The sequence below is a fragment of the Ovis aries genome, chromosome 9 (assembly GCF_016772045.2).
Source record: "Ovis aries strain OAR_USU_Benz2616 breed Rambouillet chromosome 9, ARS-UI_Ramb_v3.0, whole genome shotgun sequence".
NCBI lineage: Eukaryota > Metazoa > Chordata > Mammalia > Artiodactyla > Bovidae > Ovis > Ovis aries.
In genome coordinates, this window is record NC_056062.1 from 75074208 (window position 1) to 75092321 (window position 18114).

Sequence of the window (18114 nt, forward strand, 5' to 3'; positions counted from 1 at the left end):
TCTTGTTTAGTGTTTAAATCTAATGGACTTGAAAACAAATTTAGGAAGTGAAGACCAAGAATGAACTTTACTGAAGGTGTTCAAAATTTTGCTACTCCCTGCAACCACCCCCCCCCAACCCCGAATTATCTGAATATCAGGATTGTTCCCTATAAAATGGCTTCCTGGGGAATACTTGAGAGGGTTTTTAAGTAGTGCAATTTCACTATTTAGTACTTGCCCCTAAAGATAAATTTATCTCCTAAAGATAATATTTTTGTCTATTTAGAGGTAATCAATCAATGTTTAGGTCTAAAACTGAGATCTTCCCTTGAGGCAGATTGTCTCGTGCTTGTTAATGCAAATTCCTAAGCTTTGCTCATCCTCTCAATCACATTTCAACTTAAGAAATTGTTATTCTTAACAGCATCCCAGATGACTCTGAAACACTGTCCAGAGCACTCCTTCTGTTCATCAATATAAAGCCCCCTGTTGGTAAATTCCCCAGAGCCAAACCTTTCCTTCTTATTCCTTCTTATGGAAAAGTACTTTTAAATCATCTACTCCTGGATTAGGTTCTTCCTCTTGTGCCTGGGTAAAAAGATTTACACTATTTACATTAACCTAAAGATAGGCATGAACATAGAGATTAATTCTTCCCCTAAACATCGTTTGATTAATACAGAAGTGTTTTTAAAATGTGACTTAGTCATATGAAAATACCATGAATTCAGTATAAGCAAAGAATCTTAAATTACCTCATAAAATTAAAAATCACTGGATTGTTTGCAAATATGGAAGCTCTCTTTTATTGAGTATTTACCGTGTGCTAGGCAGCTTATCAAATGCGTTTTTATGTCATTTTATTCTATGGCACTGTTACCATCCTCACAGGAAATTTGGCACAGATTAAACTAATTTGCTCAAGGTTACAGAACTGGTAAGTGCTGAAGTCAGATGTCTCCAGCCCTTGTGGAGACTGCATTCCCAAACATCAGGTACACTAGTTTTTGGAATGTATGATTATAATTAAGTGAGTTGGTCATGGTCATTAAAGGTCCTGAGCACCCAGTTCCAATATGTAGGTGTGTATATATGGAGAGGGGTTCCCTCAAACTACCAAGCAGTGTGCTGACACCATGTGAAAAGTGAAAGTTGCTCAGGCATGTCCAACTCTGCGACCCCATGGACTGACCATAGTCTGTGGAATTCTCCAGGCCAGAGTTCTCGAGTGGGTAGCCTTTCCCTTCTCCAGGGGATCCTATAATTCAACTCAGTTCTGACACTGTCTACCTAGAGATAGCATCACATTTCAAGGCAAAACCCCAGCCTCCACTACAGAAACCAATTGCAAGCTGGAGTTGTCACCTGTACTTCTGAATAGCTATAAATCAGGGGTTCCTATGACTACCTCCTTGGGTTTGATGAATCTGCTGAAGTGGCTCACAGAACTCAAAAAACATTGTACTTACTAGACAGCATAAAAGGATATAACTCAGGAACAGCTGGGTGGAAGATAAACACTGGGCAAAGCCTGAGCAAGGGTGTGGAACTTCCATGCCCTGTCTCTGCAACTTTGTGTGTTCACCAACCCTGAAACTGAATCCAGTCTTCCCGGGTTTTTATGGAGGCCTCGTTACACAGGCATAATTGATTAAATCACTGGCCACTGGTGATTTATTCAACCTCCAACCCATAGGGCCTTCCTTATAGCTCAGTAAAGAATCTGCCTGCAATGCAGGAGACCTGGGTTTGATTTCTGGATTGGGAAGATCCCCTGGAGGGAGGAGGAAATGGCAGTCCACTCCAATATTCTTGCTTGGAGAATCCCATGGACAGAGGAGCCTGGTGGGCTACAATCCACGGGGTCTGCAAGAGCTGGACATGACTTAGCAACTAAACCAACAGCCAACAGCCAATCCACAGGGAGTTCAAGGGAAAGTTGCTTGGTGCCCCTGGCAACCAGAATCTATCCTAATGAGTGGTCCAAAAAGTCATTTTATTATTATTTATTATTATTTTTATTTAGGAAATTCTGAGGATTTGGGGAGCTCCGTGCCAGAAACGGATAAAAGACCAAATACATACTGCTTGTTATAAATCACAATACCATAGTCATAGAATAATGAAATAGTCTGTAACTTGTCTTATGTTTGTACATCATTTTTTTATAAACATAATATATACTAAAATTTTAAAAGAATTTAAGACATCATCAATTGGAGAAATGAGGGTCTATGCGTCTTACTGGTACACTGTAAGCCAATAGTAGCATGAAATTACACACTTTCTGTACCAGAGGCTAAGCTGCCTTCTTTAGTCATACCACACAAATCTCTGTAAGTAGAATGGAGGCTATTCCAATTACTAGGTTTGCACAACCAATTATCCTCAAGGTTAGTGGTATAAAACAATCATTCACTATGCTCATGGACTCTGTATTAGGAATCTGTGCAGGACAGATCGTTATGGCTTCTCTCTGATGTCCAGGGTTTCAAGTGGAAGGAAGATTTGATGGCTGCTAGCTGGAATCCTCTAATGGTTTGTTCATTCACACATCAAGAAGTTGATAGTACCTATTGATTGGGTGCCTCAGTTCCTTCCTATGGCTTCTCTATGTCATCTTGCTTTGTAGGCTAGTTTTTGGATTCCTGTAAAATGGTACCTAAGTTCTAAGGCAAACTTTCCAAAAGGTAGAAAAAAACAGGCAAAAGCTGTTCATATTGTTCTTTATGTACTAGACTTAAAAGCCATGTATTCTCTTTGTTAAAAGTCAGTCATTCCAATAGAACATAATTAAAACTCCGGAAATAAACCCATGCATATACAGTCAACTAATATCTGACAAGGGAGGAAAGAATACTGAAGGGAGAAAAAGTCTCTTCAATAAATGGTGCTGGGAAGATTGGATATTCACATGTGAAAGAATGAAACTAGAATATTACACCACTCACAAAAATTAACTCAAAATGGGTTAATAAATACTTAAATGTGAGATCTGAAACCATCAAACTCCTAGAAAAAATCATAGGAAAAAAGCTCGATATGGATCTTGGCAATGATTTTTCAGATATGACACCTAAAGCACAAGCAAATAAAAAAAAAGTGGGACTACATCAAACTAAAAAGTTTCTGCATAGCCAAAGAAGTGATCAACAAAATGAAAAGATAACCCATAGAATGTGAAAATATCTGCAAGCCATATATCTAATAAAGGGTTATTACCCAAAGTAAGTAAACTCAAATAGCAGCAAAAAAGCCAACAGACCAATTTTTAGTTGGGCAAAGGACCTGAATAAACAATTTTCCAAAGAAGATATAGAAGTGGCCAAAGGTACATGAAAAGATGCTCAACATCACTAATCCTTCGGGAAATGCAAGGCAAAGCCACAGAGATATCAACTCACACCTGTTAAAATAGCATCAAAAAGCTCAGTCATGTTCAAATATTTGCAACTCCATGTAGTGTAACCTGTCAGGCTCTTCTGTCCATGGGATTCTCCAGGCAAGAATACTGGTGTGGGTAGCCATTCCCTTCTCCAGGGGATCTTTCCAACCCAGGGACCAAACCTGGGTCTCCTGAATTGCAAGCAGCTTCTTTACTGTCTGAGCCACCAGGGAAGCCCACCAAAAAAGACAGGAGATAACAAATGTTGGCAAGGATGTGGAGAAAAGAGAACCCTTGTGTGCTGTTGGTGAGATTGTGAATTGATACAACTACTATGGAAAACAGTATGGAGATTCCTCAAAAACTTAAAAACAGATCTACCATATGATCCAGCAATTCTTCTGAAACCAAGCAGGACCCTGCAGGGCCTTCTAACGGACAGAACTCCTGTGACCCTTGACTCTTGTTGGTAGAAAAACTTTAGTCTCCTAGGCCTTCCCTGCGTTTCAAAGAGCAGATTTAATAAGAGAAGCAAGAAAATGCAGAAACAAAGGAAAGCAGGCAAATAAGACAAAATAATAATTTGGCTATTAAACAAAGTTGAGGACCTTTAATTGTTCTCAAAGGCTGTAGTTAATATCCTGAGCCATGTGTTAAGTTGCTTCATTAGTGTCTGACTCTTTGCGACCCCATGGACTGTAACCTGCCAGGCTGCTTTTTCCATGAGATCCTCCAGGTAAGAATGGGTTGCCATGCCCTGCTCCAGAGGATCTTCCCTAACCCAGAGATCGAAAACATGTCTCTTATTTCTTCTGCACTGGCAGGCAGGCTCTTTACCACTAGTGCACCTGGGAAGCCCCAAACCCTGTAGTTATTCTGCAGACATTAAAATCCTAACCAGGTGGAGGAAGTTAACCGCATGCTGATCAACAGCACTAGACCCCAGGCTGGCTGGATCCAGAAAACTGACAACTGAAAATACCACCAGGCCTACTGGCTTCTGCGTCCCTCCAAAAGAGCAAGGGTATGTTGGCTCTACTGTGGAGACCCTCATGCCCATCCTCAACTCTGGCCTTTGTAATTATTCCACCAGCTGGGAAGGCGGATGCAACAAAGACAAGATATATGAGTATGAATGATTAACTTGAATGATCCTTCCACTTCCTTCCCTTTCTGAATCCCATCTTACATAGGTTAGCTACTCCATCTCGTTCCCCTTAATGTATGTTTTCAATTAATTTAATCATGTGATTCAAGCGACTCAGTTAAGCCTTTCTGTTCTATGACCTCTAGGATAGTCTGATGAGTAGTGTACTTGAAACCTACCATTGTAATTTTCTGCCCCAGTAGGTTCTTTACATGTAATATATTAGTAAATCCATGCAACAGTCTTATGCAGAAGGAACTGAGGATACTGAGTCTCAGAGAGGCTAAGTAACTTGTCCAAGGCAGCACAGCTAATAAATAAGGGAGCTAGAATTCATGCCCAGATGACAGGGCTCTAGAATCCACATTCTTTTTCACTAGACTCATTTACTTTTGCATGTTCAATACACATAAGATGCTTGATAAACAGGAGACATATCGTCTGATGACTTAAATGGTAGAATCTTTGCTCTTAGTTTATTTTCCACATGCCTGTGATAAAATTTCTAGCTTCTTTAAGACTCAGTTTCCTCACAGAACTTATTTAACTATTATTTAAAGTTAACCTGTGGGAATTTTTTTACTCAGCATGTGGCCCCTAGTAGTTGTCTAAGTAAGAATGGATATTGCTCATCCCCCACTCTAGGGCAGGATTGAGAATAAACCTTCATCATTTTCAAAGCTCAGTTATCTACCTTGTCTGAACCACATTTCCCTCAGCTAATCAGAAGCAGGTGCCTGTTGTCAAGGCCTGACAAGGGTTACCTCAACATTTCAGCTTCAAACGACTTAAGCAAATCTCTTTCGCCTCAGTGCTGGTTTTTGGACCCCACTATTTTTTCTCTCTGTGGGCAGTTACCTGTAGACAGTTCCCCTGAGAAACAGGCCCATGGGCACCCCAGCATCTGTCCCTGTGTCCGCTCCTCGACTCTGCGCCTGGAAAAGAGCGTTTTGCGGGGATCCCGGGCGCCTTCTACTTCGGGCTGGGTAACCTCAGTCTTTCACCCGAAGCCCGAGCTTCTGGTGGGCCGGCCGAGGGAGGGGGCGTCGCTGTGCAGGGCGCAGCGGTGTCCCGGGACCCTGCGGCCCGGCTCACAGCGCGCGCGGCGCCTCGCAAGTGTCACTACAGGCTGTTTGGTGATCCAGGTCCACCAGGGCCTCCGTTATTCTCTCCCTCCTCCGCACGCCCCGCGCCTCGTCCCGCACACTTCCCCCGACCTCTGCTTCTCGGGAGATTCAGAGAAAAGCTCTCCTCTCTCGCGGTGTCACGGGGACGTCCCCTTTTCCCACCCAGAGCGTGGCTTCCCTCTGCCACAGCTCCACACTCGAAGAGCTCGCTCTCTCCTCTTTAGCTTCTCCAGTGTGCGGTCCGACCGCCAACCCGCAGCCTCTCAGGACAGGCCGAATTCAGTTCAGTTCAGTCGGTCAATCGTGTCCGACTTTTTGCGACCCCATGGACTGCAGCACGCCAGGCTTCCCTGTCCTTCATCAACTCCCGGAGCATCAATCTCACGTCCATCGAGTCGGTGATGCCATCCAACCCTCTCATCCTCTGTGGTCCCCATCTTCTCCTGCCTTCAATCTTTCCCAGCATCAGGAACTTTTCCAATGAGTCAGTTCTTCAAATCAGGTGGGGAAAGTATTGGAGTTTCAGTATCAGCATGAGTCCTTTCAATGAATATTCAGGACTGATTTCCTTTAGGATGAACTGGTTTGATCTCCTTGCAGTCCAAGGAACTCTCGAGTCTCCTCCAACACCACAGTTCAAAAGCATCAATTCTTCAGCTCTCAGCTTTCTTTATAGTCCAACTCTCACATCCGTATATGACTACCGGAAAAACCGTAGCTTTGACTAGACAGGCAGAGTAATGTCTCTGCTTTTTAATATGCTGTCTAGGTTGGTCATAACTTTTCTTCCAAGGAGCAAGCGCCTTTTAATTTAGGCCGACTTAGCTCGACATACACCGTGTTCCTAACGCACTGCGAGGACTAGCTGGACAGTTTCGATAGTAAGAGGTCCGGGGACCTCCCGCACTGAGAGGCTAGAAGACGGCGACGCGGGAGGGGCCAAAGGCAGCGGACCGGGAGGGGAGGCGGGGCCGGCTGGAGAGGCGGGACCTAGCGGAGGAGGCGGGGCCCGAGGTGCAGTGGGCGGGGTTTGGCAGGCTCAAGGAGCGACCTTCACTGAGAAGGCGGAAGGCGGTGCCCGCGCAGTGGCGCTGGGCCAAGTTTGACGAGACTCTGTTACTCCTGCTGCGGCGGGAGGTGGGGTCGGCGCGGAGGAGTGGGGCCGGCAGTCGGAGTGGGCGCGTCCCAGTGTGAGTGGGGAGGCGGGGCCAGGCCCGAGTCGGGCCAGGTCCTGAATGGGCAGGCGAGAAAGCGGGGATCGGCGTGCGCCGAGGAGCGGGGCGGGACCGGCCGGAGTAGGAGCGGTCCCTGCGCCAGGGGGCGGGGCCTACTCAGAGCACCCGCCGGCCACCTGGTCCTGTCCCAGTTGGAGTGGCCCGAGGCGCTCGGTTCCCTCTGCTCCGGTAGCTCTGGCGGAGTCTGCGCGATGGGAGACCCGGAAAGGCCGGAAGCGGCCAGGCCCCAGCCAGAGGAGGTAAACAGCGCTGTCGCTTCCTCTCCCGCCCCGCGGTCACGCCGGGCCTCTGGTTGCGGGCTGCGGCGGGGACCTGCAAGGTGCAGGATCTCTGTAGTAGATTTTACTCGTTGCCTCCTGAGACCCAGGGTAGGCCTGGCCTCGAGCGCTCGCTGCAGCCTGGTTTCGTCTTTTCGAGCGCTCTGAAGGCCATCCCCTCGGAGGGGTGAGGAGGGAGCCGGGTTTCTGCTCCACTGCTCTGTTCCGGGGCGACCCGAGGGCAGTGCTCTGAGACTTCACATCCGGGCAAGGCGCGCCCTCTTCCATCCTCCCCTGTTCTGGAGCCCTGGCAGGGGAGGTTGAGGCCAGAGCCGAGGACTAGTGGCTCTACTGGAGAAATGCATTCCATCTCTGGGATGGTTAATAGGACTTGGAAGGAAGCGTGTAGAAACTAACACAAGTGGATGGGGTTAGCTGATCAGTAGAAAGGCTTCGGGAAATCCTCCTAATAATGGCAACGATCAGGTTAGGAGACCAGTTTTACTCAGACCCCGCTAAACGAGCTGTGAATCTTTGGGGGGTACCACTTTCTTAATTTCTGCAGTGGAAATGATACTTCCTTCATAAAGAATTAAGTGCCTTATGCAAAGTGCCACGGAAGTTGTGGGTGCTTAATAAAACCTACCTTAACCGTGTTCATCTTCTTGGCTTCTATATTAGTGAAAGTGTTAGTCGCTCAGTCGTGTCTGCCTCTTTGCGACCCTATGGACTGTCTGTAGCCCACCAAGCTCCTCTGTCCATGGGATTCTCCAGACAAGAACACTGGAGTGGGTAGCCATTCCCTTCTCCAAGGGATCTTCCTGACCCAGGGATGGAACCTGAGTCTCCTACATTGCAGGCAGATTCTTTACCGTCAGAGCCTCTAGGGAAGCCCTTCTATATTAGTAGAGGTACGTTACAGCAGTCGACACACTGGGATTCATGAGTCTATAGAGCTGTAGGGTAGTTAAAATTGTTGTGCTATAATTTTCTTAGCCTGTTATGTTGTAAACACTTCTAAACCTATTGCTGTGTGTGGTATCTTTGATTATTTTTAATAGAGTTTCAGCTCACAGAGATTCAGCTCTCAGATTCACAGAGATTCTTACATTTCTTCAGAAAGTTGTAGATTCCAGATTTGGGATTTTACTTTATTTTGACTCTGTAAACATTTAGTAACTAGCAAATTGTAAATAGACCTCAAACTTTCTCTTCCTCTTTTGAAACAAACATTGTCCTACTCTAATGGGACAATTCAGATATTTTTGTTTGTGGTGGTAGCTCCAACAGTTCAGACTTAAGACCTGGAAGTTAATTTTTGTTACCCCTATCTTGGTACAGACCCACAAAGACAGAGGCAGAACTTTAGATCTAAAGTTCAGTGAGCACCTGTTTCACAGTTTTTAACTTGAGATGCAAGGATGCCTTAAGTACTTTATTTCTATAGATATATTGTTGCAGCTTGGGCCACCTGCATCAGAATCACCTGGAAAATGTTGTGAGAAATGTAAATATCTGGGTCTACGCCCCAGATATAGTGAATCAAAGTCTCTTGGGATGGGTTTGGGACTGCATTTTTAACAAGCACTTCAGATGATCCTGGTACACAGTTTTGTTTTGGGTATGCCAAGCAGCATGTGAAACTACTCCTACCAGGGGTCAAACATGTGTCCCCTGCAGTGGAAGCACAGTCTTAACCACTGGGTCATGGGACACATATTTTAAGAACACTGTCTTGAAGAATTTATAGATGAGCTTGAAGGGGGTTTATGAATCTCCTGAAGTGTGTAGGTTTTATATGTGCAGCTGTGAATTTCTAGAGAAAGGGGGTCCAAAATTTTGATAGTTTCCCCAAATTAACTATCATTAATCTAACTGATAGTCCCTGTTTTCAAAATGATATGCCCAGGACCATACAACTCAAGTTTAAAACCAAGTTCTCACTCCTGGACCAGTAGTACACCTGTTTTGTCAGATTTGGTGGGAATAGGAAAATGAAAATGAAAACACCTACGAATAGTGTATAACTCTGACAGCATCCAAACATTCTACTTCACCCAAGGAGAAAGAGAGAGTTGAAGGCCAGCAAATGAAAGTAGTGTAATTGGAGGTGGATGGGAGGAAGGGGCTGTGTAGAATGCCAGTCTAGATCAGTGCAGGGTGAATGCTAGCTGGGGAGTCTTAACCCAGATGGCTGCCCTCGAATGTCCTGGCACTTCTTGGGACCAGGTGTCCAGAATCAGGAAGCACCATTCTGAAAAAGACAGTGGAAAGTTACCAAGGAATGCTTATGAGAAACTGTTTCACGTTTTCCTCACTTGAGCATTTGCAAACAGCAGTTACAACAAATTAGTTGTCTACTTTCAGTCTTACCAGCTGTCCAATCCTGTTTACCACTGCCAAATTAATCCATCAGTAAACCTATGCCTGCATGCCACTTCCCTCAATTAAATACTCCCCAAAGGGTCTTAATTCCTGCACCAAACTGCCCAGCTCTTCGCCCTGGCAAAGCAGCTTTTTCATGTTAACCACTACATCTTAATTCAGGCTGTCATTTCCACCTCTGAAATGGACACTATCGTTGCTACCAAAACCTAGGATTTTCTCTTTTCTAATTCAGCCTACACATGGATATTCAATTTCTCTTTCTCATGGTACCCGTGTTCATATTAATTCCTACTCAGAAACTTTCCATGACTCTCCATAGGATTGATTTTAAACTGTGCACCACAATGAATGCCAGCACCTGGGGCTGGGGGCAAGTGGGAAGAGTTGAAGTCTGAGCCTCCTAGCTCCCCCAGATGTTTGAAAATCTTTGACCCAGGAAATTCCTAATGCCTTAGTCCCATTGATACCCATAAAGTAGATACTTTAGGGAATTCCTCTTCATCTCATCTTGATCCTTTGCTTTAGCCGAGTCAGGTCACCTCTGCCTTTGCTTTATGGCCGTTTCTGTCGCTTTTAATCCCAGCTGCCTCTTCCACCTGCTCCGTCTCTGTCAGGAGAAATCCCTGCAGTCCCTGGTCTGTGCTCTCAGCTGTGCTGCTGCTTTGTATCTTCTCCCTGAATAATCGCATCCATCCTCTTGGCAACTCCTAATAGGATCTTCACGCCCTGAGAGAGGAGTGGAGAGCGTGCTCTACCTACCATAGTGTTATATTTTCAGCTTCCTTCTTGATGTCTTGAAACTGAGCCCCTTATCTTCTTTATTGATCAAATTGATTTTTAAAAGCTTTCGTGTTTGTTAACTTCTTACTGTTGTTAATGACTTGGGTTGGTGGGGGTGTTTATTCAGATGAAATTCTTGTTAAGCATGTAATGTGAGAAGCAAGAGTTTTTGTCTGATTTATTCAGTTATTCTCCAGGTGCTGAGCACTTTCTGACATTAGAGAGACCACACGGTTCTTCAGAGCACACTTGGAAAAATTGTGAAGTGTTTTCTGCCTTCTTCTGGTTTTATTTTCTTCCATTGTCCCCCACATTTAGAAAGTTTTCCAGTTCTTAAAAATGGCCCATGCCATCATGACTTTTCTCATATTGTTCTTTACTCCTAAAATATGAGTTCTTAGCCCACATCCACAGAGGGTACCCTGGAGAGCCTAGAATTTGGGGATATATGATCCTCTTGACAGTATTTTAAAATGTGTGTGGATTTTTATCATCAGGAAAATAAGCAGTATTATCATCTCTAGCCCAGTTCTAAGGTCTGTGTTTGTTAAAGCCCCTCTCTTCACAAGGCAGGATCTTTCCCAATAGCCTCCTAATTCAGCTTCTTAACAATCCGCATATTACCATGATGGAACAGGACGAATATATGTATTCAAATGTGACTTTCATTTGAACATCATTTAAAGATAGTTGTCGTCAGCCGTTTTTGCAGATCCAGATGTTGATCAATTATCAGCATTTTCAAACTCCATTCAGAGCAAGGGTGCTTGGTGCCAAAGGGTTGCTGTTTATGATGTCATTCCCAATTGTCAGTATGGTGCACACAGCAAACAGTGAAAGTAAAGAAGTCTCGCTCCGCGTATAGACCTGCACCCCCGGGACAAAACACATAACAAAAAGAGAAATGCAAAACCTTCTCAAAATGCCGCGTAGTGGTGGTGAAAGCAAGTGCCGTCTACAAGAGCTCAAGGAAGAACAATGTGGGCCAAGATAAGTTTGAAATATTCGTTGACTGCAGATCCCAACCTTTGAAATTGGGATTTGAATAGCTCACTTTTTAACCCTTTCCAGCAATTTTCTAATTACTTCACGAATTATAGAAGACCACCTTTCTAAGGCCAGAAACATCCCAAGAGTTAATAGTAACACAATAACAATTTAAAAAGTTTGTAACACTTGAGAATATGCAAAGTACTTTTATTTATATTAGCTCCTCTGATCCTTATAACATTCCTTTTAAACAAGTAGGACAAATGTTAGTCTTTAATTTACAGGTGATGATGATCAGATTAAATGACTTGCCTGAAAGCATGAATAATAATATTAAGTGCTTACTGTAAGTGAACACAGTTTTGTACTGTAATATACACTGTGGAGTGAAATATGGTCATTTGGTTTACTTCATGATCTGATGTAGAGGTAGCAGTGTCCAAAATGCTGATTTTTAATCTCATCTTTACTGTCTTATCATTCACCTGGGAAACACATCCTCTTCAACAACATACTTCATGATCTCATTATACATGGTGACTTTAATCTGGTGAAGGGGAAGGCGAATGCATTCTGAGAACGTTTTACTCTATTTTGAGTTTTATGCTATTTGTACCAGTTAAAAACCACTGCTTTAAGCCTTATCAGTTTGGCTGGTTTTCACCAGCTTCAAATCACTTTGGTTCTTTCAACTCTATTTCTAATGAACTCATTTTTGTTTTTACTTTTTCCTAAAGTCATATTTGATGATGTCCTCCTGTCAGTCCACTAGTTACATCAGCTGTTGTTATTGCTCAGTTGCTCAGTTGTGTCCAACTCTTTGCGACCCCATGGACTGCAGCACGCCAGGCTTCTGTGTCCTTCACCATCTCCAGGAGTTTGCTCAAACCCATGTCCATTGAGTCGATGATGCCATCCAACCATCTTGTCCTCTGTCACCCCCTTCTCTTCGTTCCCTCTATCTTTGCCAGCATCAGAGTCTTCTCCAATAAGTCGGCTCTTCGCATCAGGTGGCCAAAGTATTGGCAGTTCAGCATCAGTCCTTCCAATGAATATTCAGGGTTGATTTCCTTTAAGATTGACTGCTTTAGTTACATCAGTACCATTTGTTTAGCAGGAAACGGTACAATTGGTCCTTGAATAACAGGGGGGTTGGGGCACTGACTTTTGGCAGTTGAAAATCCTGATATAACTTTTCGGTTGGCATTCTGTATCCACTGTTCTGCATCCACTGATTCAATCAACTGCAGATGGAGTAGTATTGTTATTATTATTTAAAAAATCCACAGATAAGTGGACCTATGTGTTTCAAACCTATGTTGCACAAGGGTTAATTGTAGTGTATACTCTTTTTAGGGTATGGCTCAGTGGTAAAGAATCCACCTGCCAGTGCAGAAAATGCAGGAGACACAGGTTCAATCCCTGGGTGGGGAAGATCCCCTGGAGGAAGAAATGGCAACCCACTCCAGTATTCTTGCCTGGAAAATCCCATGGATGGAGGAGGCTGGTGGGCAGCAGTCCATGGGGTCACAAAGAGATGGACACCACTGAGTGAGCATGCATGCACTCTTTTTAACTTTAGTTTATCTCACTGTTTTGAATTCAGGTTTTTAAATGGTTAAGAATCTGCCTGCAGTGCAGGAGACCTGAGCTCGATCCCTGGGTCAGGAAGACCCCCTGGAGAAGGGAACGACTACCCACTCCAGTATTCTTGCCTGGAGAATTCCATGGACAGAGGAGCCTGCCGGGATACATACAGAACATGGGGTTGCAAAGAGTCGGACACAACTGAAGGACTAACACTTTCACGTCACACTGGCCCTAATCTAGCTGCCATCCAAACATACAGAGATGTAGTTTAAGGCAAGGCTTTGAATTCCGACCTATCTCAGTTCTAATCTTATGTCTGCCAGTTACCAGTTGTGGAATCCTGGATATGTTATTTACCTACTTCAAGATTTAGTTTTCTCATCTGTAAAATCAGAATACTATAACTATTTGACTAACTTGTTGTACAGATGAAGCAGAGTAAATGTATATAAAGCATCTGTGTGGTGTCAGTTCAAAAGCAGCCTCAGTGCCAGACCTAGGGGACGTGCTCTTATGTGTCCTCCTGTTATGGAGCCTGGAACTGCAGTGTCTCAGAATCTTACAGCTTTTTTGAGATTGCAAAGTCCTCAGTTCAGTTCAGTCACTCAGTCGTGTCTGACTCTTTGCGACCCCATGGACTGCACCACTCCAGGCCTCCCTGTTCATCACCAACTCCCAGAGTTTACCCAAGCTCATGTCCATTGAGTCAGTGATGCCATCCAACCATCTCATCCTCTGTCGTCCCCTTCTCCTCCTGCCCTCAATCTTTCCCAGCATCAGGGTCTTTTCAAATGAGTCATCTCTTCACATCAGGTGGCCAAAGTATTGGAGTTTTAGCCTCAACATCAGTCCTTCCAATGAACACTCAGGACTGATCTCCTTTAGGATGGACTGGTTGGATCTCCTTGCAGTCCAAGGGACTCTCAAGAGTCTTCTCCAACACCACAGTTCAAAAGCATCAATTTTTCGGTGCTCAGCTTTCTTTGTAGTTCAACTCTCACATCCATATGGAAAAACCATGGTCTTGAAAAGACAGACCTTTGTTGGCAAAGTAATGTCTCTGCTTTTTAACATGTTGTCTAGGTTGGTCATAACTTTCCTTCCAAGGAGTAAGCGTCTTTTAATTTCATGGCTGCAATCACCATCTGCAGTGACTTTGGAGCCCTAAAAAGTAAAGGCAGCCACTGTTTCCCCATCTATTTGTCATGAAGTGATGGGACCAGATGCCGTGATCTTAGTTTTATGAACGTTGAGCTTTAAGCCAACATTTTCACTCTCCTCTTTCACTTTCATCAAGTGGCTCTCTAGTTCTTCTTCACTTCCTGCCGTAAGGGGGGTGTCATCAGCATATCTGAGGTTATTGATACTTCTGGTAATCTTGATTCCAGAAGTTGAGTACAAGTTATAGTTTTGAGCAAAGTCCTCAATGGTGGCACAAATAAACAAAAAACTTGACCACTTCCGTTTTAGAAATTTACTTAAATATTTGTGGAATGAATATTGAGTAAATGCCAAACTGTATGCTAAGCTTTAAGGATTCCACAAGTATAAATCTGTTTTTTACTGTTAAGAAGTAGAGTCTAGAGGAAATGGTAGACAGATAATTAAATTGCAGTGAGCTATATGCTATCTTAGGCATATAATCAAGGCCTTTGGTGTGCTGAGGGGAGGGGTTTGTGAGGGTACTCAGAGGAGGCTTGATTTGAATAGTTTTAAATTATTTCACTGATATATTGTGGTCTTATGTTAAATTTTTTAAAATCTAAAGGTATCCAATAATCAGAGCACAGGATAAACAGAGATTAACAGTCTATTCACTTACTTGTGTACGGGTGCTAAGTTGCTTCAGTTGTGTCTGACTGTTTGCGACCCTATGGACTGTAGCCCATAGGGTCCTCTGTCCATGGGATTCTCCAGGCAAGAATACTGGAGTGCGTGGCCATGCCCTCCTCCAGGGGATCTTCCTGACCCAGGGGCTGAACCTGCCTCCTGCAGCTCCTGCATTGCAGGTGGATTTTTTACTGCTGAGCCACCGGGGAAACTAATGTTTACTTGACACAGTACTCTCGAAATACCACAATATGTAAAAAACTGGTCTCCATTCTTGCTGACTATTAATATATATACATATATGTATGTGTGTATGTATGTATGTATATGGCATTTTTCCCCTTTTAGAGTGCCATCCTCTTTCCAAGCAGTATGCATTTAGGTATGTGTTTCTTTATCCCACAAAGCTTTGAGACAGTCCCAGTGAGACCATATGCCATACAGAAATGTTAACATGTAAACAGCAAAAACCAATTGGTACATGGGAAGGTTCAGACAAAGACTGCTAAGTTGTTGGTAAAGAGTTTTCAGATGAGTATGATAATATTTCAGTTAAGGTTAGACAAGAAAACTTTAAAATTAAAAAGCAGCTTATAATAGTAGCCTGTTCATGCCAGCCAGAGAAGGCAATGGCAACCTCCTCCAGAGTACTCTTGCCTGGAAAATCCCATGGACGGAGGAGCCTGGGAGGCTGCAGTCCATGGGGTGGCAAACAGTTGAACACGACTGAGCGACTTCACTTTCACTTTTCAGTTTCATGCATTGGAGAAGGAAATGGCAACCCACTCCAGTGTTCTTGCCTGGGGAATCCCAGGGACGGTGGAGCCTGGTGGGCTGCCGTCTCTGGGCTTGCACAGGGCTGGACACGACTGAAGCGACTCAGCAGCAGCAGCAGCAGCATTCATGCCAGCATTCTGTCTCGGTGAGAGGCACTGAAGGGACATTTTGTCCACAACTTTAGAAATTTGCCCCCTGTGACATTTATGGGTCTAGTTTTTTATACTTATCCTCAGAGTAACAATAACGGCAATAATATTTTGAGTGATTATTATGCACCAGGCTCTGTTTAAAGCCTTTTTATCATCAAAATTAATCTCTAAGGCAAGTGTTATTTTACTGATGAGGAAACTGAGACTCAGAGAAGTTAAGGAACTTCCTAGAGCCACTCACTTAAGCAAACACCATTGACCAGCTACCAGGTCACAGTAAGGATTCGAGCTGGGGAGACTGGCTCCCAAACTGTGCTGTCTCCCTAACTCTCCCCGACGTGTGTTAGATGTGAATAAAGGGGAATCTCTACATAAAACGGGTGTTTGTACTTTATTTTTCAAAGAGGTTATCTTCAGATCCCAGTGAAAATGGAGCAGAGTCAGATGAAGAGCCGCTCCTAAGAAAGAGTTCTCGTCGATTTGTCATCTTCCCAATCCAGTACCCTGACATTTGGAAAATGTATAAGCAGGCACAGGCATCCTTCTGGACAGCAGAAGAGGTAAGTAGCATCGCCGTCATCAGCAAACATGTTCTCTAGGGTAGTGTTCACATTTTCTATTACAGGATATTAACATTTTTGAACGTACATTGTAAAGTACCCTGGATAAGATCAGTTGTATATGATAATGTTTGAAATCCTGAGACTGAATACAGCGTTCTCCAATGTTTTGTGTTTAGACTTCTACCTACAAACATGTTTTCTTCTGCAAAAATGTCATCTCAGTCTGCCAGATTTTTACCTCTAATATGTTTTTGAACATTGTCCTTTTTTTTTTTTTTGGCATTTTTAATTCTTGGTTGAGCTGAATCTTTGTGGCTGCATGCGAGCTTTCTCTAGTTGAGGTGAGCGGGGGCTACTCTTTGCCGCGGCGAGCATGCTGCTCGTTGTGGCGGCTTCTCTTGTTGCGGAGCACAAGCTCTAGGTGCCTGGGCATCAGGAGTTACAGCACGTGGGCTTAGTAGCTGTGCTGCCCTGGCTTAGCTGCCCCGCACCATGTGGGCTCTTCCCAGACCTGGGATCGGACCCTTGTCCCCTGCACTGGCAGGCAGCTTCTCATGCACTCCACCACCAGGCAAGTCCCATTTTCCATTTTTGAACAGACTTTTGGTTTGCTGTGACCAAATAAGACTAGTTTTTACTTCCAGTCCATGGAATAAGCAAATAAATAAATAAATTTGCAGCTATAGCTGATGGTGCTGAAAGAGCTGCCACACAAGGAATTTGCCCAGGCAACGTACTCAACTTCTGAACTGCTGGCCGGAATTCACCATGCTCCTCCCTGTCTGGCTCTGCCCTCAGCCACATCAAACCTGGCATAACTGCCTGAGCAGACAGGACAGCTGTGGAATGTTTTCTCTTAGTGTGGCAATTTCCCCTAGGAAATGAATTGAACACAGCAAATTAGAAAATGCTCTCTGGTTTGGTAAGGACAGTTGGTCATGCAAGCAGTTGCTCCATAGTCTGCAAATAATCATTGTCTTCATATTTGAATGTGATGGATGATACCTGTATATCACTCTGTTCTCTGGGTGTGCATATTTTCCTGTATACTGCATATAGATATAACTTTGTATAGATATATTTGGATCTATCCATCTATTGGTATCTATGGATCTGTTTATTTACCTTTTTTTGTTGTTGAGAAATTGATTCTTTATATACACTGTTAAGAGTGCAGGTGCTGGAGCCAGCTGAGATACAAATCCTGGGTCTACCACGTACTAGCTGTCCACAGGGGAAGTTGCCCTGGGAAGCCGCTCTGTATCCTCGTCAGTAAACTGGGCTGATAGTACCTAGTTCATTGGGTGGTTGTGTGGATTCATTAACTGTGTAGAATGTTAGTGGGCATGTAGTGAGAACCAAGTAAATGCAAGCTACTAGTTTATACAGAATGGAGGAGATTGATACTAGATATCAGAAGGCACCAATTTTTGAAGCTTCTGTTACACTAATTTTATCCACCCACCCATTTTTGTTACTTTATATTTGTTAACATTATTAACATCTTTGTTATATTATAGTTAGCATGTAGAGCAAAAAAACCCCAAAACAAACAAAAAACCCAGTATTTTCATATCGAGCCATAGTGGTAGGCACACCTGACGGTCCCTAACTGTGATTTTTAGAAAGCTTTTTGTTAAATGTCATTAAGAGAACAAATAGGTTACACAGGTGGCTTTTTCATTCATCATGTTAAAAAGGCACTTGTGATACTTGTGGAATTACATTTCATCAAGAAATTTCTTGGATCTTTTAAGAAGTGTACTATGTGTTGACTATGACTTAAAAATACTACTTTTGAAAAATTAAAATATACAGGTTGGTACATATTTTATGCTTCCCAGGTGGCTCAGTGGTAAAGAATCCAACTGTCAATGCAGAAAATGTGGATTTGATTCCTGGGTTGGGAAG

The 18114-nt window shown here is 43.7% G+C and overlaps 1 protein-coding gene across 6 annotated transcripts in view; it reads left to right on the forward strand.

Moving 5' to 3' along the window:
* The first annotated feature begins 7005 nt into the window (after positions 1–7005).
* Positions 7006–18114, forward strand: part of RRM2B (ribonucleotide reductase regulatory TP53 inducible subunit M2B) — a 36040-nt gene continuing 24931 nt past the window's right edge. For all 6 annotated transcript variants that reach the window (XM_060393867.1, XM_012184037.3, XM_012184039.4 and 3 more), the window contains exons 1-2: positions 7006–7115; positions 16045–16200. In XM_060393867.1, coding sequence (XP_060249850.1) covers positions 7068–7115; positions 16045–16200 — 204 coding nt within the window. In that variant the 5' untranslated portion in view covers positions 7006–7067. The remainder of the gene's footprint in view (positions 7116–16044; positions 16201–18114) is intronic.